The sequence below is a fragment of the Ambystoma mexicanum genome, chromosome 9 (assembly GCF_040938575.1).
Source record: "Ambystoma mexicanum isolate Mex_15411 chromosome 9, UKY_AmexF1_1, whole genome shotgun sequence".
NCBI classification, from domain to species: domain Eukaryota; kingdom Metazoa; phylum Chordata; class Amphibia; order Caudata; family Ambystomatidae; genus Ambystoma; species Ambystoma mexicanum.
The window spans coordinates 631,778,779-631,804,500 of NC_090931.1; the positions used below are offsets into that span (position 1 = coordinate 631,778,779).

At 48.2% G+C, this 25,722-nt stretch overlaps 1 protein-coding gene across 2 annotated transcripts in view; it reads left to right on the forward strand.

Moving 5' to 3' along the window:
* Window positions 1–25,722, forward strand: part of BLTP2 (bridge-like lipid transfer protein family member 2) — a 1,026,973-nt gene that overhangs the window by 542,539 nt on the left and 458,712 nt on the right. For both annotated transcript variants that reach the window (XM_069615333.1, XM_069615334.1), the window contains 3 exons: window positions 920–1,125; window positions 13,131–14,244; window positions 14,577–14,768. In XM_069615333.1, coding sequence (XP_069471434.1) covers window positions 920–1,125; window positions 13,131–14,244; window positions 14,577–14,768 — 1,512 coding nt within the window. The remainder of the gene's footprint in view (window positions 1–919; window positions 1,126–13,130; window positions 14,245–14,576; window positions 14,769–25,722) is intronic.

The following is a 25,722-nucleotide window of genomic DNA, read 5'->3' on the forward strand; positions in this document are numbered from 1 at the left end:
TTGTCCCTTACTTGGCCCCTTTCTTAGACTTTATCCGGGAAAGAGAGCACGTGTTTTTTCACCCAGAGCTCATGAAACACCTGTCCCTGAGCTAACTGCGAGTGAGGGGACCCCCCTCCGCCCCAAAACCTATTAAAGTGCCTAAACCTGTCCATTCCTCCCCCTTATTCTAGAAGACCTACATGGCATGCAGGCACTCTCGTAGTTACCTTTGTACTGCGCTCTGCTGCTTCTTCGGTAGGTTTGCATTATATAAATGCCATACATGCGTGCATGCAAATGCCAAGATCTGTATGCCACTAATATGGAAATAAAATTGCTCCTTTTGCAACCACCGTTGCCTGATTTAGATGCCAAGTTTAACTCTTGAGTGTGTCAGACATTCCTTTGTCTAGATTCACCATCTTCCACCAATTGGTGTTTAATAGCACTGTGTTGCATTCTATGCACACTCTTTTAAACCTGGGGAGGAGCGCTTGCAGGAGAAGGCAATTGTACCTACCAGTATCAACAGTTTTGTTGCAAAGGTTTCCTCCCCAAATTCATAAGTCTTTTCCTCCTCTATCACAGATATGGGTGGTCTTGCACATTTTAGATGTGTGAAGATGACTACCCTGCTGAAGAACATTTTGGAAGAAACTAACTGTAGAAAGATTCTTAGTGATCAGACTCGAACTACTTTTTTATGATGACATATTTTTCTGTCTTTAATTTATTGGAAAAATGTCGGTGTTTTTTTCTGGTTCTAAATAAATGAAACAATTATGCTTGGTGGGAGATGATTTACATTATGAGATCTGGGGCTTTATTCTATATTGGTTAGCTACTATTTTCATAGATAACCTTTTCAAATTGCTTCTAGCTCAAGCTCGTTCAGTTTAAGAAGTGTTCACTATCTCTGTCTCGTCTATTCCCCCAGGTGCTTCTGAGGGAAGAGTCGATATCCTGACTATTCTTGGCAGTGCTGAGAGTTTCAAGGTGGGCTTCCAAGGTGTGGCACTCACCCTGGTGAAAACCATAACTGAGCCCATGCACCTGTGCCTTCACGCCGCAAAGGTCCCCGAGCCCATCGTATGCCTGTCTTCACTGTCTGCAACATACCACACCAGCATCCGAGCCATAGAGGTACAAGAACATCAGCGTGTTGAGTCACTTTTTTTGTTTCGGTTACACAGAGCAGATCTGATCTTGTTTTATGCTGGATTTAAAAAACGTGGTCGTCCTACTTTCTAGCCCACTGCAGCCTAACCAAAAAATACTACAGTTACAAAACTCCACCAGGAACTAATTTCAAATGCGTTTACATTAATGGTTACTCATGATCAGTTAACAAACACAAATGCTGGGGAGAGCATAACTGAGACCTTAAATACAAACAGATTACTTGGAAAGATTACAAACACTTTTATTTTCGTAGCTCATTAACAACACATGACATGAAATATAAATATTGATCTCCTACTTAGTTTTTCGCTCAGTTAACGAGCATTGTCAAAAGTCAATACAATGCTGAGGCTAGTCAAAAGCTCAAATTAAAATGGTTATGATAAGAATTGAAAGGTCCAGGGATCGAAACACATATTGGCTAGAATTAGAGTAATTAATAGTTGGGATCTGGTCTGTTATTATTATTAATAAATTCATAGCAAAACTAGCTCTGCGAAGCAACAGATGACTTGACAAGTCATAGGGTAAAATGCACAGTGGGGGATGAAGATTGCAAGGGATTACTACATTGAGAGCAAGGATCTACTAGCAACCAAGAGAGAAAACAGGGGGAAGCAGATCCTCCAGTCTCCATTCTAAGTGAAAAAACGTTTTTCACTTGAACGAATTTAAAAAAATCGATTTTAGAAAACCTGCGCAGAGACCACTCTGAGCGGTCTTTCTAAATCGATCTGCCATGCCACTGGTTGCACACAAGTGCACGCATGAGCTGATGGGGGAGCCTGGCCGGAAGACAGAAGCCACGGGTGTGACAGGTGTTTGTGTGACTGTGTATCTGTTTTGTGGGAATGTTTATATCCAGGGAGAGAGGGTGGAAGATGGGGGTCTGTGTGTTTGTTTCTGTGTGGGAGGCGAGAAGAATTGTTTGTGGAGTAGATTGGAAGGGGCGGGGAGTGAGTGTGTGGCTGCTTATGTTGATGTGTGTTTTTGTGGATGTATGCAGGGGGTGAGGAGGACTGTATTTATGAGGAAATGGTGGGGGCGGGGAAGGAGAGTTCAGGGGGAATTAAAGCAAATCCCAGCCAGCCCGCGATAGGGGGGCAGGAAATTGGCTTTAGGTGGGAGGTTGAAAGGGGTCTTCACCCCAAAATCATATTTGCAAATATTGAAGGCTGCACACAATCGGCCAACATATATATATTTCTGAGGTTTGTGGAATCTGCTTAGATCACATGCTGCGCATAGGCCGACATCTAGTGGAAGCTGCAGAGTATTACAGTTTGTTTTTCGAAACTCGAAAATGGGCGTCGACACAGGGCGTGCCAGTAATACTATCCCTAGTGTGACGTCCACTGTACCCATGATCCCTCTTGCGTGTTAGACCCTCAGATTGTTTTTTTCCACCATACTTGTCGGAAGCATCCGACGGAGTTCCCTGGCTTTAGCCATAATTTTGCAAAAATAATATATATTTCCCGTTTTCTTCATTACCCACGTCGAGTTCATCGGAATCCGAAGCTCGACGCCGGACCGGAGAAGAAAACTACTGTCGAGAGCGACAGACTTTGGGCCTCAGAAGGCCTCTGGCCTTGGCCCTGTACAAGTAGGGAGAGTGGGGGGTGGTACATACTCTTCACTCACATAGATTTACATATATATATATTCCTTCACAATAGCCCGCTGTCACAGGGTGCGAATGGAGGGTACCCCTTTCCAATTTTGCCCCAAGTGCAACCGCAAGTACCCTTGGGTTGACAGACATGCCACCTGTAACCTCTGCTTGCCGAGGGACCACCCCGAGGCGAATTGCAGAGCGTGTAGCCGGTTCAAGGCTAAGACTCTAAAGGACCGTTCGATCAAACGTTGGGCCCACCACGCTAGGCAACGAGAGGCCATGGAAGCGGAGGGCGCCTTCAGTGATGGCAGCGACGCTGTACTTTTGGATGGCGAGGGCAACGTGGCGTCGAAAGACAGCCAAGCGCAAGTCCCTGACCTCGGAAGGGTGTCCGGCTGGACAGCTATGGGGAAAACACCCGGCGACACTAGCGCTACCCACACCACTTCCACTAAACACTTGAAGTCCAACCGAGACTCGACGCGCACGTCGAGTTCTCGGAAAGAGGCACACAGAGAACGGTCCAGAGAATCGGTATCCTCTGCGCCCTCTCGATCAAGATCGCTGCATGACACCAGGCAGCCATCCACTGTTGCCAAGAGTGCCCCACTTACTAAAGTAATGGAGGTTCGATCGTCCAAAGATGAAGCCGACCTCCATCCCCAGGGCCGCACTCCAGGAGTCGGTGTCGGTGAACCGCTCGACACCTGCGCCCGCGTCCCGCCGTCCTCACTCTACGGAGAGAGACACTACCCCCGAATCTCGACGGCAGACGTCGAAAAGCTCAGAGAAGGTGAAAACACCAGGGAAGCACTCTTCCACTCACGGGGAGGGGGGGAAACAGCAGAAGAGGCCTTCTCAGCCTTCTTCTACACCACAGATACCTAAAGACAGTTCTAAGTCCTCAGTTAAACTTACTAAGACCCCTGCACAAGCCCATAGGTCCAGTCAAGATATTGCAGGAAAACACATCCAAGAGAGGGTCATTCCCAGCTCCAAACAATGGTCTAGTGAGGACATAGACAGAATTATGTCTAGAATGTCATCCCTGGTAGACTTCTATGCCAAGAATCTAGAGCACTTCCTCTCTTATACCCCGGACGGGGCTACTCCCTCAGGGTCTAGGGACCCGCAGCCCCCTGGTAAGAAACCTCGTGTTGAGGCACCAACGCAGAGGTGGTCTTCTGACCCTTTCTACGTACAGCCATACACCCAGTATAGTGAGGATCCAATACATGATGAGGATCCAGAATTGGCAACGTTGGATGACCAAACTGGGGTGGACTACTATGGGGATGACGAGGACCAAGAGGAAGACGAAGATAACCCAGAAGTCTACAGAGTAGACTCCCCAGTAGACAGGGAACCTCCGGTTACCGACTCTCCAATCGACAACCAACCTCTCCTAAATGAGGTTTTATCCAGAGCGGCAGAACACTTCCGTATAGATACTCACGGAGCTCAGGAGGAGAGGGACTTCGCCGAGGAACTAGTGGGAGAAAAGAGACCCATTGCCCAGGCCATCCCTATTCTCAAATCTATACAGAGAAGGATTGATCCTTCCCTTCTCAATCCCAACCTCACCAGGGAAGTAAACCCCAGGATCGAGAAGTTGTTCAGGGCAGCCCGGTCACACTGGCTGTACATAAGGAGGCAACTGAAACCGGACCCCCTGGTAGTCACTAATACCCGAAAGAGGGTGGGAACACCCCTATCGTCGTCTGAGGCTCCCCCTGACAAGGAGAGCAAAAAGATATACGGTTTGGGAAGGAAGGTAGCCTCCAATTCCGCCTACCAGGCAAGGATTACCAACTCCACCACTCTGCTGGCTAGTTACAACTGCCACTAGTGGGAACAAGTTGCAGCACTCATTGACTTCGCACCGGAACCTTTAAAAAGCCAGTTGGCACAGGTTGCTTCGGAGGGGAGGGCCGTGTCCGGTTGCATCCTTAAGGCAACCTTTGATGCCGCGGTTAACGCCGGCAGGCTAATAGCAGAGAGCACTGTTACTAAAAGACATGCTTGGTTAAGGCAGTCAGGGTTTAAACCCGAGACACAATCATCCTTAACTGACAAGCCGGATCTATTGTTTGGCAAGGCGGTAGAGGACGCATTAAAAAATGGCAAGGATGAGTATGAGACTCTGAAATCCTTGGGGCAGTTGACCAATAAAACCCCTAATCAAAGAGGGAATGGCAATTTTCGTCGCCCACACGGCCAAAATTCACAAAGAGGCTCCAACTACTCTCAGGGGCAGGGTACACCATGGGGTAACAACCAGCACTCTACCCAGAGTTACAACGTGGGAAACAAAAGGGGTCGTGATAAGGGTAGAGCAGAGGCAGCACGCCTCCCGCAAAGCAGTGACGCCGAGATCAGGGTCGCTTCCCATGCATCTCCAGTAGGGGGACGCATTACCAACTTCACCCAAGCTTGGTAAGGGATCACATCAGACAGATGGGTGCTGTCCACAGTCTCCGCAGGATACTGCATAGAACTGCTCGAGCGTCTCCGAAACCACCCTCCTCGACAAAAGGTACATTCCTTAGACCACCAGAAGATCCTCCTCGAGGAGATCGTCAAACTTCTAGAAAAGGATGCGATCGAACTCGTCCCGAGCAAACAGGTAAACAAGGGTATTTATTCAACTTACTTCCTTGTGCCAAAAAAAGATCTAACCATGCGCCCAGTCTTAGACGTACGCCCTGCAAACAAGTATGTCAAGCCCCAAAAATTTTGCATGACTACTCTCCAAGAGGTAACCCCCCTCCTAAAAAAGGGGGATTACATGGCAACATTGGACATGAAAGATGCCTATGTTCATATTTCCATGTTCCCAGCACACAGAAGATTCTTGCGCTTCAAGGTGGACAGGCAGCACTACCAGTTCAAGGTGCTGCCCTTCGGTATAGCCTCTGCTCCAAGGGTATTCACCAAGGTACTGGCGGTGGCGGCGGCACACCTACGCAGGGAGGCAATCCCAATGTACCCTTATCTAGACGACTGGCTCATCACGGGGGAGACCCCAGGAATTTGCAGATCAAACATTCAAAGAACGATCGACCTCCTCTTCGAATTGGGTTTCTCCATAAACGAGAAAAAATCAAGCCTGGTGCAAAGCACATCCAAGCAGTTCCTAGGAGCTGTCCTAAACACTCCGGAGGGGTTGGCCTTTCCTTCAGAAGAAAGAATTCAGAATATACCACTGAAAATTCCTCTATACCAGACCGGTCGCCAGATAACGGTGCTCAAAGCGATGCGTTTGCTAGGCATGATGGCGTCATGTATTTACCTGGTCCCCCACGCGCGCCTGCGCATGCGTCCCATGCAAGAATGGTTGGAGAATCAGTGGTCTAAAGCAAGTGGTCAGTGGGACGATCTAGTGGTCATTTCGCCAACACTGGTACAAAGTCTCCACTGGTGGACGAGAGAGAGCCTGTCAAAGGTGAAACCCTTTTACGATCCAGAAGTTCAGGCTGTAGTCACTACAGATGCATCCCTGTCAGGGTGGGGAGCACACCTCCTTCACCACACAGCTCAGGGTCTCTGGTCTCACACAGTGGCCAAGAATCATATCAATCTGCTAGAACTTCTGGCAGTATTCAGAGCGCTTCAAGCGTTTGAGCCCCACCTGTTGAACCTGTCAGTGCAGAACCTAGCAGACAGCACAACAGCAATGTTCTACCTAAACAAGCCGGGAGGAACTCGTTCGCCAAATCTGTCCAAGCTTGCCCAGAAAATTTGGAGATGGGCACTCAGACGGAACATTCACCTGTCATCTCAACATGTTCCACGGGTTCTCAATTCACTAGAAGACGCCTTGAGCAGAGATCCTCTCCCAAGAGAACACGAGTGGTCTCTACACAGAGAAGTTGTAGTAGACATCTTCTCACAGTGGGGTTCCCCACTATAGATCTATTCGCCACAAGCGAAAACAGACAATGCCCAGACTTCGCATCCAGGTTTCCCCAACCAGGCTCCAAAGGGAACGCCCTGTGGACGAACTGGTCAGGGATGTTTGCTTATGCTTTTCCACAAACTCCTCTAATGAGGAAGGTGGTCAACAAGATGCACAGGGAATTGATGACGCTCATCCTAGTTGCTCCCATGTGGGCGAGACAACCGTGGTTTCCACACCTGCGCAGACTAGCAGCGTGCGAACCCATCAGACTCCCGTGCTGGTACAACCTCCTATCCCAGCACCAAGGTCAAACAGTGCATCCTCAACCCAACTCAATGAACTTGGTAGCATGGCTCCTGAAGTCAGAGTTTTGGCACCTCAACTTACCACAGAGGTGCATGGACATCCTAAAGGAATCTAGGAACCCAAACACTAGGCACTGTTACTTTGATAAATGGAAACGATTCGTTATCTGGTGCCAGAATAAGCAAATCAACCCAGTTGATTGCACCCCTTCTACCATTGTCACCCACATGCTCCACCTACTGGACGCAGGGTTGGTATTTAATTCACTAAAGGTATACCTGGCAGCTCTGTCAGCATACACCACCTCCCATAACAAGGTATTGTGGTGGAAAGTACCAGTGGTTAAAGCCTTCTTGGAAGGGGTAAAGAGATTCCACCCTCCAATTTCTAACCCACCATCGGGTTGGGACCTTAATGTGGTGCTTGCTAAGCTCATGGGCCCACCATTTGAACCCATGCATAAAGCCAGTCTCAAACACCTGACCTATAAAACTGCCTTCTTAGTAGCCATTACATCCATAAGAAGGGTCATTGAAATTCAGGGTCTGTCAGTGCAGGATCCTTTCTTTACTGTTCATAAGGATAGACTGGTTCTACATACACACCCTAGGTTCTCACCTAAGTTTATTTCTAAATTCCACTTTAACCAGTCTATTGAGCTTCCGGCTTTCTTCCAAGAACCCAAGAGCTCTGCTGAGGTGAAACTACACGAAGAGCGGTCCTCTACTATGTAGACAAGACCAAGCCGCTAAGAAAAACAGACCAACTGTTTGTCTCCGTAGCTACAGGCAAAGAGGGAGATCGCGTCACTAAAGGTGCTATCTGTAAGTGGATTGTAAATTGTATCCAGCTGTGTCCCTTTTCAGAAAGAACTTTGCCTTTTACGCCAAGAGCCCACTCTACAAGAGGCATTGGGGCCACTCTGGCTTTTATTGCAAATGTACCCCTTGACACCATTTGCAAAGCAGCTACTTGGAGCTCTATTCATACTTTTACTCAGCACTACTGCATTGATACTCATTCCAAGACAGATACCCAAGTGGGACAAGAGGTTCTATGACATCTGTTTGCTCAGGACCCTTCTCACATCCCACCTCCTTCTTCTAATACTGCTCGCTAATTTATGCACAGCATGTGATCTAAACAGATTCCACAAGCCTCAGAAGGAATACATTACTCACCTTAATCGTATTTCTGATGCTTGTATCTGCTTAGATTCACATGCGACCCACCCTTCAAACCCTCTGAGAGAAGGCGCATGTGTCATGATGCCTACCCCCGGAGCACCAGGCCAGGCCCAGCACCCCCGGGAGCAGGCATCACGCCCCCGGGTAAAAGCCCAGCGGCCCTTTATAGGGGCTCTTTGGACTCTGTCCTGGCGCCATAGGCACCAGGCTCATAAGGGAAAGTGTTTGGTGCACTTACCTGAAGCAGACCATGCTGCACACTCACCTGATGCAGACCATGCTGCATGAAGAACCAAGCCAAATGAGGCTTAGGAGGGACTATTTTTCTGAAGGAACTATTTTGTTACTGGGGTGGGGCTGTGGAAGAATACTCACCTGGAACTTCTTCCAAAGCTATTTAAGCCACGCCCGGACAGCCACACGTGCTTCGCGTTGTTCTGCATCCCAGCAGCTGAACGCTCACTGTGTCTGCTCCTGCACCTGGACTCCAGCCACGCCCGCCTCGAACCTGGAACACCTGTAAGGGAATAAGAGAAGAGAAAGGTGAAAACCAAGAACTTATTTAACCCTTCTTACCTGCATCCGGAATCTTCACGCCAGCATTCCTGAAGGAAGACTTCCATTTAAAAGCACCGCGTTGCTCGCTGCAGCGCCGCGCTTCACTCACCTGTTCCCGAGATGCCGCCCGGCTCCATCGCGGCTCTCAGCACCGGTCGCCACATCTCTGCACCTAGGGGAGAGAAGAAGAGACAAAAGGTGAGCAAGGGAACACAAGAGGAAAGCCGAATTTTCAGCCATATTACTTACCGGCTTTTCTTGGTGAACCATTCCACATCTCGGGTCGGCGCCGCATCTTTGGCAGGTACCGCACCCCGGCCCCTATGGGGAAAGGACATTTGCAGCCATAATACTTACCGGCTTTTCTTGGTGAACCATTCCACATCTCGGATCGGCGCTGCATCTTTGGCAGGTACCGCACCCCGGCCCCTATGGGGAAAGGACAAAAGACATTACTGGGGAATTATAAAGACATTTAGAGGGGTCGCCCTCATCACTAACTCACCTGATTTTACCACCGGATCGCCTTTGTTCTGCACCTGAAATAAAGGACAGAAAAGACAACATAAAAGGAGGCTCACACTTGAACTTTTGCATCTTCATACTTACGGCGTATCGCTCAAAAAATTCAAGTGGATGTGCCAGCGCCATTCTGTAAACCAGTGAAGTAACTGGACGAACGCGCGCCCCTGCACTAGAAGCAGGATGGAGAGTTCATCCTTCCTAACCATAAGGTGAGCTTAAACCAGGGGTTTTGGAGGAATCAGAGAAGAACGAAGGGGGGAAAGGGGGAGCAAGCACACTATTCAGCAGACAGTTAATCCCCTTTCTCATCTGCAGAAGGATATTCCTACGGGCCCGACAAGCAAGATTTGGGGGTCCTGTCAATCGGTGGTCCGAATTCTGCACATCACGCTTGAAGAGGCCACAGCAACCCAGACCAGACCAGCGCCTCCGTGGGAGCCAGGTGAGCGTTACAGCATGGATGCTTGTTTTATCTTCCTCGATCTGCTTGGTGTCATGATGCCCGCTCCCGGGGAGCCGGTTCAAGCCCTGTGTCCCCGAAAGCGGACATCCAGTCCCCAAGGAAGGACCCAGCAACCCCATATAGGGGCCCTTTGGACAGTGTCCTGGCGCCTATGGCGCCAGGCTTATAAAAGACATCAGTCCTGGCGCCATAGGCGCCAGGCTCATTATGGATGTGCTTGGGTGCACTTACTTGATGCAGACCATGCTGCAGGATGCCGGCCTCCTTGAGGCCTGAAAGGAACTACTTTACCTGTGGGACTAATTTACCATCCGGCGTGGTCGGGGAAGGATACATACCTGATTGGAGGAAGGATACATACCTGGAACTTCTTCCAAGGCTATTTAAACCCCACCCGAACAGCCACACGTGCTTCGTGTTGTTCTGCATCTAGCAGCTGGACGCTCACCGTGTCTGCTCCTGCATCCTGACTTCTGCCACGCCTGCCAGCATCCTGGATCACCTGCAAAGGAAGAGAAGAAGAGAACAGAAGAAGGAAAAGTCCTTACCTGCTAAATCCGCATCCCGGAGACATCTCGCCGACAATCCTGAAAAGGAAGACTTTTATTTAAAAGCTCATCGCGTCGATCGCTGCAGCGCCGCATTCTACTCACCTTTACTGGGCGCCTCCATGTTCAGCAGCGATCATCCGGATTCGCAGTCACCCCCCAGCGCCTAGGGAGAAAAAGACCAGAACAAAAGGTGAGAGAGAGAAGGGAATAAGGAAAGCTAAATCTCCATGTTAAGACTTACCTGTTGATTCACTCCCTCTTCATTTCGGGTACGCGCCGCATCCTGGCATTTCCGGACCCCGGCCCCTAAGGGGAAAAAGAGACATCAGCGTTAATGAGCGAATGAAAAGACATTACCAAAAAACGCTCGTTAAAGACTTACCTGATTTCTACAAGGATTTCACCTCTCATTTCGGGTCGGTGCCTGTTCCCTGGCATTCCGTACCCCGGCCCTTATGGGGAAAAAGACACTAGCATTAGTACATTAATGCATGGACACAAGGGGAACCTCTTATCAAAAAACTTACCTGGAAGCCAAGCAAGTTTGGTTCTCACCAATCCGAAAATCCAGTGAAGTAACTGGATACCAACGCGCCCCTGCATCAGAAGCAGGATGGAGAGCTCGTCCTTCCAGACCCTAAGGTGAGACGCTACGAGGAATCACAGAAGGGTTTCGAGGAGGGTGAGAGGGGAAAGTGGGAGGCTGATTGCATTACCCCACAGACAGTTAATCCCCTATTTTTCACCTACAGAAGGATACTTCTGCGAGCCAGACAAGCCAGATTTGGGGGCCCGGTCCAGTCCGTCTTCCGAACCCTGCGCATCACCTTAGAAGAGGTCACAGCAGCGCAAACCAGGCCAGCGCCTCCGTGGGAGTCAGGTGAGCGTTACACTTGGATAATCTGTACTCAAGCTACTCCTCATGCTACCTCATGTCAGAAAAAATACAATCTGAGGGTCCTACACGCGTGAGGGATCATGGGTACAGTGGACGTCACACTAGGGATAATATTACTGGCATGCCCTGTGTCGATGCCCATTTTAGAGTTTCAAAAAACAAACTGTAATAATCCGCAGCTTCCACTAGATGGCGGCCTATGCACAGCATGTTAATCTAAGCAGATACAAGCATCAGAAATACGATTATGGTGAGTAATGTATCCCTTATATTTTTTGTTGCAATATTCGTAAATATCACACAGATCCCTAGTGTCATGTTTGGTGGGGATTGGACAGGGTGTGGACCTAGGTGTTAAGGAGGAGACATTCCTTGAAGAGGAGCGCCCTCGTGTTTACCTCCTTCCTGAAATATAGAAGTGAAGAGGTGAGTCTGATTTTGACAGGGAGCAGGTCCCAGAATCTGGGAGCGTAAGCAGAGCATGCCTATTGTTTGGTTCTTTCCTTCCTGCACCAACAAAGTAGAAGCCCACACATCTCCTGACTTCTGATCAATCTTTGGCCTCCGGAGACGACATGTTTCTCAACTAGGTAGCTTGGGGACTTGAGGGTGATGGTCTTGTAGAGGATGCAGCAGGATATAAAGGAGACACATGCTTGAAGCAGGAACCAAGGAAGTTTGATGAAGCTTGGAGTGATGTGGTTGAATTTGCACAGTCCTTTGAGTCCTGCTGCAGTCTGCTAAACTGATGTTTCCTATGCCACCCTGTACTGATTATTAATAGTGATATCTGTAAATCATGGGCTCACGATTCATGTTCAGTGTGTTCTTGTAGAACACTTATGTTTGTAGTCTTTCTATTTTTTTTGTAATTAAACTCTATGTTCGCTCTTCCCCAGCTTGTTTGCCTAGTAAATTTTAAGGAATTGAGAACCTACCTGAAATAATGTAAACTCACTTGAAATTCGTTTCTGTTGGAGTCTTGTCTCTGTATGTTTTCATTAACTGTTCCAGATACTGAAGAGTCAGAGTTTGGGGCTGTTGCCCTCTTTTCCCTGGCCCTTTAACATTGAGCCTCGCTTTCCAAGCATCAGAGTCTCTTCTCTATCTCTGCCTACCTGTTTAATTTAATTTAAGATGTCCTCTTCTGCCTCTTACTACTTATATACTACAAGCTTTCAACCAGTTGAGCACGTAGGCTCCAAGGTCAGACATTTATTTTGACAAACTCACCGTAGCAAATTTTAGTTTACTAAACACATAGAGAAACGCATTTTAACTTAATATAAACCACAATTCTTTTTTAAGGGAGAATTAGATCTGAAAGTTTTCCTTAAGTTGTCAATTTAAAAATTGTAATCGCCAGCCCTTGAACCCCTTGGAAAGAAAATGGTGGCTGGCTGGCGGCACATGCTGGCGAGTGGATATGTGTGGAGTTTGGAGAGAGCAGGTTTCTTTTGAGGAAGTGTGGACTGGCAGGATTGTTTCGTATTCCATTGTCAAGCCTGTTCAACTAAACAAGACTTAAAAATAGGCTGTTTGGATTTAAACACAATTTGTTATTGCTTTGAATGTAAGTTTGGGCCGTTTTTTACAAATCAAAACTGTAGACTTTGGAACACAAATGTTTCTTTTACAACATTGCCTGACATAGAGGTCCTTTTTGGGCACACTGTTTGTTGCACGAGGATGCTTCCTCTGCACAAACTGATGTTGTCAGGCTTTGTTTCTTTCTGGAATGATTGGACTTTTGAAATAACCACAGACGGAAGAAGGTAAGCACTTTCACCTAAGATGAGATTTGATTTATTTTCATTGGTTGAAGTTGGCAATGTGATTTATAAAGAGAGCCCACTCCTTGGTTGGGTTTGATAGTCCCCTTTTGACTGCAAACAGTGGGCCCCTCTGAGACCTGTAACTGGTATCCGTGAAAGATTTACATCGTTCTCCTTTTTGCAGGTGCATGGCGGAGAGATGCTGGATGTGCACTGGACGCCTTGGCATCACATGTACCTGTATCAGCACATCCGGGACACTTTGCAATGCAGAGAGGTGCTGCTGTCGGTCAGGCAATGGAAAACTGAACTTTTAGAAGCCCCAGAGAATGATGCTGGGGATGACAAGGCTGGTAATTTGAGTGTACAATCTGAAGAGATGGCAGCCAAGGGCAGCCAAGAACATGCCTTCCACAAGAGAGTTCTACAGCTGACACTGGAGATGGGTTTGATCAGGCTAAAGGCCACGTTGTCCCAGGACAGCTCTATTGAACTGGCTTCTCCTGGGGTCTCTCTGAATCGACATGGCAGCTCCGTGGTGGTGCGCATGCCTGAGATCGCAGCAAGCTTTGATGACAACAACATCTTCACCTTGAAGGGTGTGGAAGTGCAACTGCTGCCAGAGCTGGAGGAGATGATCCTCCACCGCAGTCCATTCCCCACACTAAAGACCATGCGCAACAGAGTGTGGACATTTTCCATCGACAATTTCTCAGTGGAATTCCCCAACCAATACGACTTCTCCAGGACGCTGGATGACGCCATTGGCGTCCAGAAGTGGCTGAAAGGTCTTCACAAAGGGCCACGGGTGGGCTCAGAGCCTCTGCCCCCCGACCTGGTTGTTCAGGTGAAACAGTTTTCCTGGGTCATTTTAGATGACATCCTAGAGGTGAAACTGCGGGATAACTATGAACTGATGAAAGATGAGAGCAAAGAGAGTGCCAAGCGCTTGCGCCTGCTAGATGCCAAAGTTGCAGCACTCCGGAAGCAGCATGGAGAGCTCCTGCCTGCCCGCAAGATAGAAGAACTCTATGCTTCCTTGGAGAAGAAGAACATTGAGATTTACATCCAGCGCTCCCGCCGCCTCTACTCCAACACACCTATGCGGAAGGCTCTGCTCACTTGGACCATTGCAGACGTGGAGGTGGTGGTGCTGGCGGACGAGTCATTTCATGGCATGGAACGGGTGGTGGAGCAAATCAAAGATATCGACAATGTGAGCCCATATCCATCAGGGGGATTGGAGCTGGTCATTCAGTGGTGCCGTATGGTGAAGTGGAGTGTCAAGACATTTTTTGGTGAGTTTGCCCACACATCAGATAACATAGCTAGTTGTGCTTTTGGTTTTACAAAAAAAACGATATCCAGTTGTGCAATCCTAAAATGTGCTGTGGTGCTAGCCCAGCCTGTAAAACCTTTATGGCTAAGTGGAAAGCAAGAGGTTCAACTGCCAGGTGGGCTGCAATTTAGAAGTGAATTGTTTTGTATGAGCTTTGTGGGCCTACCAGTCTAAATAGAGCTGGCAGCGACTGAAGTGAATTATCAGAGGTATATGGTGGGGCAGTGGGGCATATTGCAAGGAGTGTGAGTAGACTGCTAAGTGTGATAATGAACCCTTATTCCCATGCAGTGCGGATCCGTGACTACCCACGCTACCTCTTTGAAATTAGAGATTGGCAGCTGTCTGGAAGACTAATTGGAACGGAGCAAAACGGTCAGTCTAGTTCTCGGCGTCGGCAGAGCGTGAAGTTGGGGGCTCCCTGGGGCGATGCAGTGGTGGAGCGGAATATGCCCCCTTTAAAGTTTTACCACGACTTCCACTGTAAGTGATGATTTCTTTTGTTCCAATGTAATGAGCAGCTTGTAACAGCATGTGAAAGAGACAGCTTCATGTGCCTTTGAGTGACTTCTACATTAAATGCTGTATGCTGTTGTATGGAATCATGTATTATGTGTATTAGGGAAATTTGTCTCTTTGCACATTTCTCCCTCAATTCATTTGATCCCCCAGGACTACCCCTTGTCTTTCTAGATGCTTTCCATGACTTTAAAGGTGAGTGAGGTTGTGATTGAAGGGCATCTGGTGAGGGCGGGATAATCTGAACATTTTAGGTTTATAGAAATAAAATGATGTGTGTAATTCTGTTTCTAAAAGGGAGGTCTACTAATCAGACCCCTCATAATGCTCCATGCCAAAATCATATCGCACTCATGTGCCTTTGCTGTGACCATCTCTTCACATCACAAGCAACTGCCCTGCAGTGACAATAATGCATGGCCAAAGGTTTCATGCATTCTTCACAGCTGCTGCAGCAGCAGCAGCAAATATTTCCAACAAGCTGAGGTAGCTTTTTAATTGTCTACACTTGGATTTGAAAAATAATAGTTTGTTAATGTTTATATATTTCTCCAGCATTGGATCTTTCATGGATTCACATGCTTAGAATATTCCCCGTCGTCCGGCTGGGAACCCAGGAGCCCAGCCTGACGACGGGGAATATTCTAAGCATTTGAATCCATGAAAGATACCAATGTTGGAGAAATGGAGTTACAGGTAAGAAACTACTCCCTTGTAACACGCTTCAATTACCCAAGGGCTTACGAGCGCCAACAATAACAAACAAGTACATAGAGCAGCACTAAACGCCGCCAAGCCGGGTTATATAAACATGAGTGAACTTTAAAGCTTAACCAAAGAAACAATTTTAATAAAAAATAAGTGTTTTAAAGCTTTCAACTCACTTTAGTTCCCTGAGGTTCGCCGGAACAGCATTCCAGGCTCTTGGGGTAGCATTAGCAAAGGATCTGTGAGGGATTTGGTAGTTTTACAACATGGAATCTTTAGTTGATTGGTGTTGTTGGATCATAAGGCTTTCACATTATGTTTTGCAGCCAGTCGTTCTGTTAAATAAGAGGGCGTAAGTTCCATGTGACATTTTTGGGTAATCGGGAGTAGCCTGAACTGAATTCTGGCCCTCACCGGAAGCCAGTGCAGATGTCGCCTAGCGTCCGAAACATGGTCTCTGTAAGGCTCACCTGGTATCCACTGGGACGTCACTCAGCCTGTTCTGACCTCTTACGACCTCGAACCCTTCTCTGGAGGCTATTCGACTGGAGACTGGGCCTGAAACACAGGATTGGTAGAGTTTAACTCCCTATTGTCTCTGAGTGCTTGAACCCCTTCTTCCCCAGGGTCCAACCCCCTTTGATCCACAGCTCACCTTGTTTTCTTGGATAGTGTGCTCTCTGTCCTGCTTTCAGCACAGGGGCGCATTGATTGATGCGGGCTCGTTACTGCCTAGTTACTTCACTGGCAAGAGTCCGACCGGTAAGTATAATGAGTCTTTTGAACAGTTCTCTAACTTCGTTCCTTTCCTTCCTTAGATGATGGCCGGCGTCCGGGATGGCGGCGTGCTGCTGAGATGAGTAGCGCTGAAAGTAAGTGAGAGAGCGCGATGCACGATGCACCCCTTTCGTATTTGCATTGAATTGAGTTCTTTTTCTGTGTCGGTGCTGCAACGTTTTCAGCGTGGATGCCGGTTATGAAGAACAAATGCGGTGGGTAAGCGCGGTATGCAGCGTCTCTAGATGTTTTCACACTAACCTGGAGTATCTTTTCCCTCTTGCAGATGGATGAGAAGTTCCGGAGACAGAGTTCCCCCAGAGCGGCTGGGATTCAGGTAAGCGTTTGAAGCTCGTACAGTATTTAAAAATAAGCAAAGATTTGCAGAATGCTTACTAATGCCTTTTTTCTGTTCTTTTCCCTTTTCCTTAGGAAGCGGCGTGCCGGCATGGGAATGACACGAAGATGCCCGCAGAACAGAAGGAGCGATGAATGATGGGCAGAAGCGCCGCAAGGTAAGGCTGTTCCTAACAGTGTTCTTGTTCTTGCAGGAGCTGAGCGCAGAAGAAAGATGCAGGCCTACTGGAGACCGATCCGAACATGATGAGTGTCACACTGCAGGTGCAGAAAACGCAAAGCATGTTTCTCAGCCTGGGTGTGGCTTAAATAGTCTCTGGGTATCCCAGGTGTCTCTGGGCTGAACCACACCCAAAAGACTAGACCGCACATGCAGTTCTGGAACCGAAATATGTTAGGGGCATCCATCTTGTCCCCATCAATGCACTACAAGTCCAATCCCCAATGTTATCCTATGGGAGTGAGTGAGTCTGGTGCCACAAGCTCTAAGTCAAACTCTAAGTGGGTCTTTGAAGGGATGGAGAGGCCCTTGAGGGCCATGTAGGTGATCGTGGCCTGGCTCAGCCTGACATCTTGGAGGGCTGGGGACATGAGGGGCAGGAATCATGACAGTCTCTCCAGTTAAGTCCTATAACTACCATAACCACACTGTTCTGTATCACCTGGAAAGAGCAAGAGCAAGAGCAGGTGGTGCCAGTTTCCTCTACTTAGCTGTCCTGCACTGGAATGCCCTCCCCACTTCCCTGCGAGCAGAACCCTCACTCGCTGCCTTCCGTAAAACCACGAAAACCACCCTATTCGCCTGATCTCTTCTACCCTGTACATTACGTTCATCACCTATATGAATATCTGAACTGTGTACGCTTTTTATGCATGACCTGTATTACATCTCTGTGCCCAATGTTGTAAGCTATGCATAAGCTAAGTCTGTTGCATGTAACAGCGCCACAATGCCCTTGGGCTGTCTGTGCGCTATATAAATTAAAAATATAAAATAAATAATACATTTGCGAGCTGCCAATAAGCAGGCTGCAGCAATAATCGAGTTTGGAATCGATAATTGCACTCGCAATTGTCTCTGCATTCCCCTGTTAATGAAGGGCAGAAGTGACATAAGAAGTTTGATGAAATAGGAGGAAGAAGAGACCAGCCCGCTAATCTATGCCCTCAAATTGAGGTTCTGGTCCAGGGTTATGCCCACATTTTTAACTTTACTCTGCTCCTCGATTTTAGAATCTGTGATGGAAAAACGTTTGTAAAGTGGTCCTATATCATGGATTTTCTTCGATGAGTCAACCACCATAAGCTCAGTTTTATCTTTGTTGAGAGCCAACCCATTTTTGATAATCCATGATTGGATGATATGATAAACCGTGTTGACTTTACGCTCATCCTCCTCGTATATTCCAGTGAGCGTGATGACCCATTGTGTGTCATCCGCATAGTTCGTAAAAGTGATACCATAACTTGTCAACATGTCAAAGAAAGGGACCATGAAAACATTATACAGCAATGGGGAAACACATATACGTTATATGCCCTTATCAGCCTGCTGGCACATTAAACTGTAAATATAAGCCATGCCTGGTTATTTCATGGTGACTACTCGAATCACACAATTATACAGCATTTGGATGTCCTATTAGTGTCCGCTTGGTGAGCTGACTTGGTCGTGACATGGCTGGTGTGTACTATCTATCTGCAGAGGTGTTGCTGGGTGGGGGCCGAGGGGGCTATAGCCCTGGGTCTTTTGGTTGTAGCCCCGGATAGAAGATCAGGGACTACAACCAAAAGGCTATAGGTAGCCTTGTATCCCGCCAGTTCCGACATTAGCTTAGCCCCTGATCGTTTCCAGACCTAGCAACACCCCTGGCTGTCTGACCTGGGTCTACCCACAAGAATCTTGTGGGGTCCTGCACAGGAGGCTGCTCCTTTGGATCCCTGTGAGAAGGTTCAGCATATTCCTACAGGGCACATGAACCCTCCCCAGGAGGCCCTCTGGGAACTGCTGCTTCATAGACAGCCCTGACAAAGCAAAGGCACTCTCACACCAGGGTGCTGCTCGCTGGAGGTAAGCAGGCATGGAAGGAAGATGGGGCTACAGTAACCCAGAGGAGAGGCTTATCGCAAGGGAGTTATTCCACCATCTTGGATTTTGCTAAGGCTCCCTAAACTTCCTGCCCCCTCCACACTTCTGCAGGGCACCAGAGTCCTTTAGTTCTGCGCATGCGCAGCACAGTCTATGTGCTGGAGAGCGGCGCCTTATAGTGCCGCGCATGCGCAACACTTTGTTGTGCTTCCAGCCTGATTCGGCTCCGCGCTGCCCTCTCGGATACACACGGCTTTAGTTTCCAGCTACTACAAGGTAATTTTACTTGCTCCTTTCGAGTCTAGACCTAGCCTGCGCTCGAATTTCATACCCTTACCTATTACACATTGGGATATCTGTGTCACATTTTTCCCTTTGTAGATTTGAATCATCCTGTGTCTCACCCAGCCTGCCCTCCCATATCCTGGTGATACTTTTGGTTATCCAGGATCCCCTAAAAGGTAATTAGCTTCCTGGTTAAGCTATCTTCATTTATTCCTTTATTACTGCATATCCTGGTGCTCATACTTACCCAGGTGTATCTTTTGTCTTTTCTCTTTTTTCTTTGCTCCCCTATGCCCCACAGCCACATGATGTGAGAATTTAATCACTTTCATCCTTGGTAGTATCCAGTGGAACTTCAACTAAGGAAGTCACCCGGAAAACACTCAGGTTTTAGTCCAGAGCAAGGTCAGTCCTTGACCACTGTTATGAGTCCTCCAGAGTTTCCTTTTTAATCTGTTTTTAGTATCTCACTATTTTTAACACCCCACTGCACTATACACTGCACCCAAAACATGATACACGTAATATTAACCATCATCCCCCTTTTTTCCTTCATAGGGGTCCCCATACCTTGGCTCCAAGAAGAAGGCTGTGACCCACTGTTTAGCCGAAACGTCCAGGGATCCTGCAACCCACAGTTACTAGGTCCCCCCGCCCCTTTTACAATTTTGGGTTCGATTTATGTCAAGGACGTCGATCCACTTTGGTCACCCTTTAGCCTGGCTTTTGTCAGACCTATCCAAGGTTCTGCGCTTATAGCAACAATTGTTCTTGTTGAATATATATGTTTGTGATAAATGTGTTAATATTCTGAGCCTGTATATATGTGCCTTTCTCTTTGAAACGTCAGTACACGATCCACTTTGGTCACCCTTTAGCCTGGCTTTTGTCAGACCTATCCAAGGTTCTGCGCTTATAGCAACAATTGTTCTTGTTGAATATATATGTTTGTGATAAATGTGTTAATATTCTGAGCCTGTATATATGTGCCTTTCTCTTTGAAACGTCAGTACACGGCATCTTTATATATCCACTTACCTAAGTTTGTTACACATGTGCTGCAAAAGTTTCTAATGCAGCTTTCACCTTTGTATTATTATGCGGAATAATTGTATAACTGTTTATATGCAATGTCTGCCTTATGTACTGGAATTTATAATCCAGTTTTTTGTTGAATGACTGAGAAGAGAAAAAATTAAAAAAAACCACTCTCAGTTTCCATTCTATTTTATTTAGTGGGTGCATGCACCACTTTCTCCTTTGCCCGTACATTCATCCTTCGGATATGCATAAATTATGCTACAATTTAGGAGCAGATACACTTTAAATTCTTTTTGCATATAATTAAATTGCAACCAACTTGACTTCTTTAGACAGGACTCCCTTTTGTGTTCTCTTTCTACTGATAGCCCTTTGTCCTGTGCTATTAATTGGGGCTTTCCCTCCTGTACCCCTCCACACTTCCTGCAGACGAGGAAGGCTCTCTGGGTATGACCTCAGAAAGCAAAGGGCACTTGTTACAGCAGCCTGGATTGGACCCCTCACAACAGGCACGCTTTTGTCCAGTCCGCTGTAGCATTTTGGCTTTATAAGGGGATGAACTTTGCCCTCAGTTGATGCATCTTTGGACGTCAAGACAGGATTCACCTGGAACTCTGTTGGGTATACAGTCTTTTCTAACATCCTCTGCATGTTCCCAAAGAAGGGGAAATGTCTTCTCCCTACCCACCTCAGGGGTACATTTGAATCGACACTGCTGTGGACCAGGGACTGTCTGCTGCCTGTGCACTGGAACCAGGATCCCGCTCACTGGAGGTGAAGCACTCCCTGTAGGTGTCAGATAATCAGCAGTTCTGATGCTTGTTAATCTGCTTAGAATCACATGCTGTGAATATGGTCTGACATCCAGTGGTAACCGCGGAGTATTGCATCTTGTCTTTCGAGGATCGAAAGTTACGTCGGCATAGGCGTGTCTAACTGTCATGATGCCTACCCCCGGGGACCCAGACCAAGTCCAGCTACCCCGGAAGCAGGCACCAAGGTATCCCAAGCAAGCCCAACAACCCCTGCTAGGGGCTATTTGGGTGCCTTCCTGGCGTCTATGGCGCCAGGCTCATATGGAGAGTCAGCCTATGGCGCCAGGCTCATAGATTAAAACTTACCTGATGCACACCATGCTGCAAGAGCTCCAAGCCAAACGAGGCTTGGAAGGGACTATTTTACCTAGGGACTATTTGTTTTACTCGGGTGGGGCTGGGGAGGAATATTTACCTGGGACTACTTTGGAGGCTATTTAAACCACGCCCGAAGAGCAGCACACGCTTCGCATTATTCTGCATCCAGCAGCGTAACGCTCACCGTGCCTGCAAGTCTGCATCCAGTCTTCTGCCACGCCCGCCTCGAGTTTGGAGCTCCTAGAAAAAGGGAGAAAGAAGGAGAAAAGGTTAGAACAAGAGCAATACTTTTGATCCTTACCTGAATTCCCGATCCATCGCGCCTTCGAGCTGGAAGAAAGAAGTTATTTTAAGCGCGTCGCCTCGCCTGCTGCAGCGCCGCGCTAAACTCACCGGCCTTCGCAGCATCTTCACATTCCACCGCATCCTCCTGCATGCTCCCGCCGCACTCCGGCACCTAAGGAGAAGACAAGAACAGCAAGGTGAGCCAAGGGAATACACAGAGGAATATTAGTTACCCCCATAGACTTACCTGATTTTACCACCGGGGGTACTATTCCTTTTCACGGGTCGGCGCAGCTTCCACTTCATCATCGCCGAATCCCGGCCCCTAAGGGGAAACTAAAGGACAGCAAGGTGAAACAAAGGGACAAATGAGGGAAACCCTCCTCACCACAATAGACTTACCTGATTTTACCGCCGGAGTTATTATTCCCAGAGGCTTCATACTTTCTCTCAGTGCCTGAATAAGGGAGAAGGCAACAGGTTACATATTGACATTATTTTTTCGAACTGTGTTGAATAATACAAATCCTTACCTGAATATTACCGGTTGCCACGAGGAACTCTTCTCTAGGGTCAAGTTGCAACCTGCAAGGAATCGGACAAGAGTGAAAGTCAGGCATTTGTACTCTTACGAACTACATACTTATGGCGTCTTGCCGGCAGAGTCAAAATAGTTCTGGAACTCACCAATTCCTTCGAACCAGTGAAGCAACTGGTCATCCACGCGCCCCTGCGCTCGAAGCAGGATGGAGAGCTCATCTTTCCAAACCATAAGGTGAGACTTTAGAGCGGACATCAGAGGTGATCAGTGGGGAGAACAGCTGGGGTGGGGGATTTACGCTCAACTCCACGAGTGGTTAATTCCCTTTCTCCATTTGCAGAAGAATACTTCTACGGGCCAAACAAACAAAGCTAGGTTGGCCAGTCCAGTTCGTCATCTCGGCCCTACGTGTCACATTGGTGGAGACCGCAGCTGTCCAGGTCAGATCGACGCCTCTGTGGGAGTCAGGTGAGCGTAACAGTAACACTATCCCTACTGTGACGTGTAGTGTACCCAAAATCCCTCACACGCTGAGGTCCCTCAGATTGTTTTTTTCCGGCCATGTTACTGGTCGCCCTAATGCAGAGCTCTTACATAGAGATAGCGTTATTGTCATTATTATCGACTTTGTCGTTATTCGCTCTAAGCCATTACGACAGTTGAATCCTGTGAAACAATGCTGAAAACTTCTGCAGACTTTCAACGCCTGTTGATCCCGGCGGCGCTGCTGTCGACATGGCTGGGCCTTCTGGCCGGCCTTCACAGTAGGGAGAGTGGGGTCGGGTGGACATATTCTTTACAAGTATGCCTTTCCTCTTTCACCCTCTCTGCTCCCTGGGTTTTGTCATTACTGCAACTGTCTTTCGCTATGGAAAAGGGGCCATTTAGGTTTTGTCCCTCGTGCAGGGCCAAATATCCTTGGAAAGACGAGCACGCTCGGTGCAACAACTGTCTTCCCCTCGACCATAACAAAGCGAGTTGCGCGGCCTGTAGACTCCTGCGCCCTAAGATGCTTAAGAAGCGCTGCGTGAAGCGGTGGCCGGACTACGGCATGTCGCAGGCTGAATGTTCTTCCCCCGCTATTGCAACTGCCGAAAGTGATGGGGGAACTAGTGATGACCAGGCCTCTGTGTCAGAAGCCATTGACCTAACGGCAGACTGCCCTCGATCCACGGCGCCCGTCCCCGACCACACCAGGCCTGACACGAATCACGCTATGGGGAAAACACCCGGCGACAGGAGCGCAAATGATCATAACACCAAACACACAACCCAAGGTTCTGCTTCGGCGGCACTATCGAAGCATACCAAAGCGCCAATGGGATCCTCTGATCGGCAGCCTTCCCCGCAACCGCAGTCGCGGTTTGCAACTGCTCAATCCAGAGTAAAGGGTGCTAACACCAAAAGACACGCGCCACTCAAGAGGCTTTACCAGATTCTGATTTTGTGGAGGATATACTCCCAAGAAAAACCTCCGGCCAGCCAGGCCATACCTTTGCTGAACTCAATCAAGAGGAGACTGGCCCCTTGTTGACGCCAGCCCAGACCAGGGGGGTGAACCCTAGGGTGGAGAAGCTGTTTCGGCCTTCTCTGACCAACCCTGCCTACATCAAGGGTCATGCCACTCCAGATTCTTTAGTGGTTACCACTACTAGAAAAAAGGGCTGGTGTTCCCCTTTCTACAGGAGAAGCACCACCCGATAAGGAGTCCAAGAGACTTTATGTACTGGGAAAAAGGGTAACAACTGCTACTGCGTTTTCCACCCGTATAGCCAATAACACCACGCTATTAGCCAGTTATGAAGACGTCCAGTGGAACCTTCTCCAAGAAGGCTTTCAAGAAGTGCCAGACAGACCAAGTTGCTCGCCATCGCTTCTGAAGGCAAGCAGATGAACCAGAATGTGCTCAAAAACACTTTGGACGCTGCCAAGGCAGTGGGAAGAACCCTGGCACAAGGTACCTTGCTCAAGAGACATGCATGACTGAGGAACCCCAGGTTCAAGCCAGAGACCCAAGCAGCACTGATTAACAAACCTGTTGAGGAGACCAACCTGTTTGGCAAAGCAGTGGACGATGCTCTTGAAACAGCCAAGAAAGAACATGAAATACTCAAGTCCCTTCAACAGATTTCCCAGAAGCCCTCTCCCCAGAGGTGCAGACCCTTGTAGAAAAGGACGCCATAGAAGTTGTCCCTATTCTAGAGGTAGACAAGGGTATTTATTCAGTGTACTTGCTTGTACCCAAAAAGGATCTCACCATGCGCCCTGTGCAAGACTTGCGCCCAGCGAACAAGTTTGTCAAACCTCAAAAGTTTCGAACGGTCACTTTACAGGAAGTAATGGCAACACTGGATATGAAAGATGCATACTTTCATCTTTCGATGTTGCCAGCACACAGAAAATACCTAAGGTTCATGATAGAGGACAAGCACTATCAGTTCAAGGTACTCCTCTTCGGCATTGCCTCGGCACCAAGGGTGTTTACAAAGGTACTGACAGTAGCGGCAGCACACCTGTGCAGACTATCCATCCCGGTTTACCCTTACCTCGACGACTGGCTCATAACAGGGGAGTCCTAAGAGACATGCTTATTGAACACCCAGAAGACAATAGACCTCTTATTCAGTCTGGGATTCTCCATCAACGAGAAGAAATCCAGCCTAGTCCCCAGTCAAGTCAAACAGTTTCTAGGGACTCTAATTCAGACAAAAGACGGCCTTGTCTTCCCCTCCAACGAGAGGGTTCAAAACATGCTGTTTCATATCCCTCAGTATGTAGCCAGTCGGGAAGTGACGGTACGCAAGGCCATGCGTCTGTTAGGAATGATGGCATCCTGCATTTATTTAGTTCCTCATGCGCCTCTGCTCATGCAGCCCATGCAAGAGTGGCTCAACAGCCAGTGGTGTCAGGCCAGCGGACAATGGGAAGAACTGGTAGTTTCGCCAGCCCTCATTCTCTCTCTGCAGTGGTGGTCGAGGGAAAACCTCTTGAAGGGGAAAACCTTCACCACCCCTGCAGTAGAAGCCACTCTCACGACCGACGCATCTCTCACGGGGTGGGGAGCTCACCTGCTTCAGCAGACTGCGCACTGCGTGTGGTCCCCACAAGTAGCGTCCAACCACATAAATCTGTTGGAACTATTAGCAGTATTCAAGGCACTGAAAGCTTTTCAAACACAGTTACAGGGGAAAACCGTCCTGATCTTGACAGACAGCACCACAGCCATGTACTACCTGAACAAACAAAGGGGCACAAACTCTCCACGGCTATCCAAGCTGTCCCAAAACATTTGGATATGGGCTCTCAAACACAGGATGTTCCTGTTGTCTCAACACGTTCCAGGGGAACTCAAATCTTCTGGCAGACGTGCTCAGCAGAGACTTCCCACTGCCCGTAGAGTGTGAATGGCGACTAAACGAAGACATCGTCTCCAACGTTTTCACAGAATGGGGCTTCCCAGAGATCGACTTGTTTGCAACTCTGGATAACGCTCAATGCCAAGATTACACTTCCAGGTACCCACAGAACCGCTCCAAGGGGAACAGGCTCTGGATAGCGTGGTCAGGGAAATTTGTTTACGCTTTTCCCCCCGACTCCCCTACTCAACAAGATTGTGCACAAGATGCACCAGGAACCAGTCAGCATGATATTGGTGGCCCCCATGTGGGCCCGTCAACCCTGGTTCCCTCATCTGATGGAGAT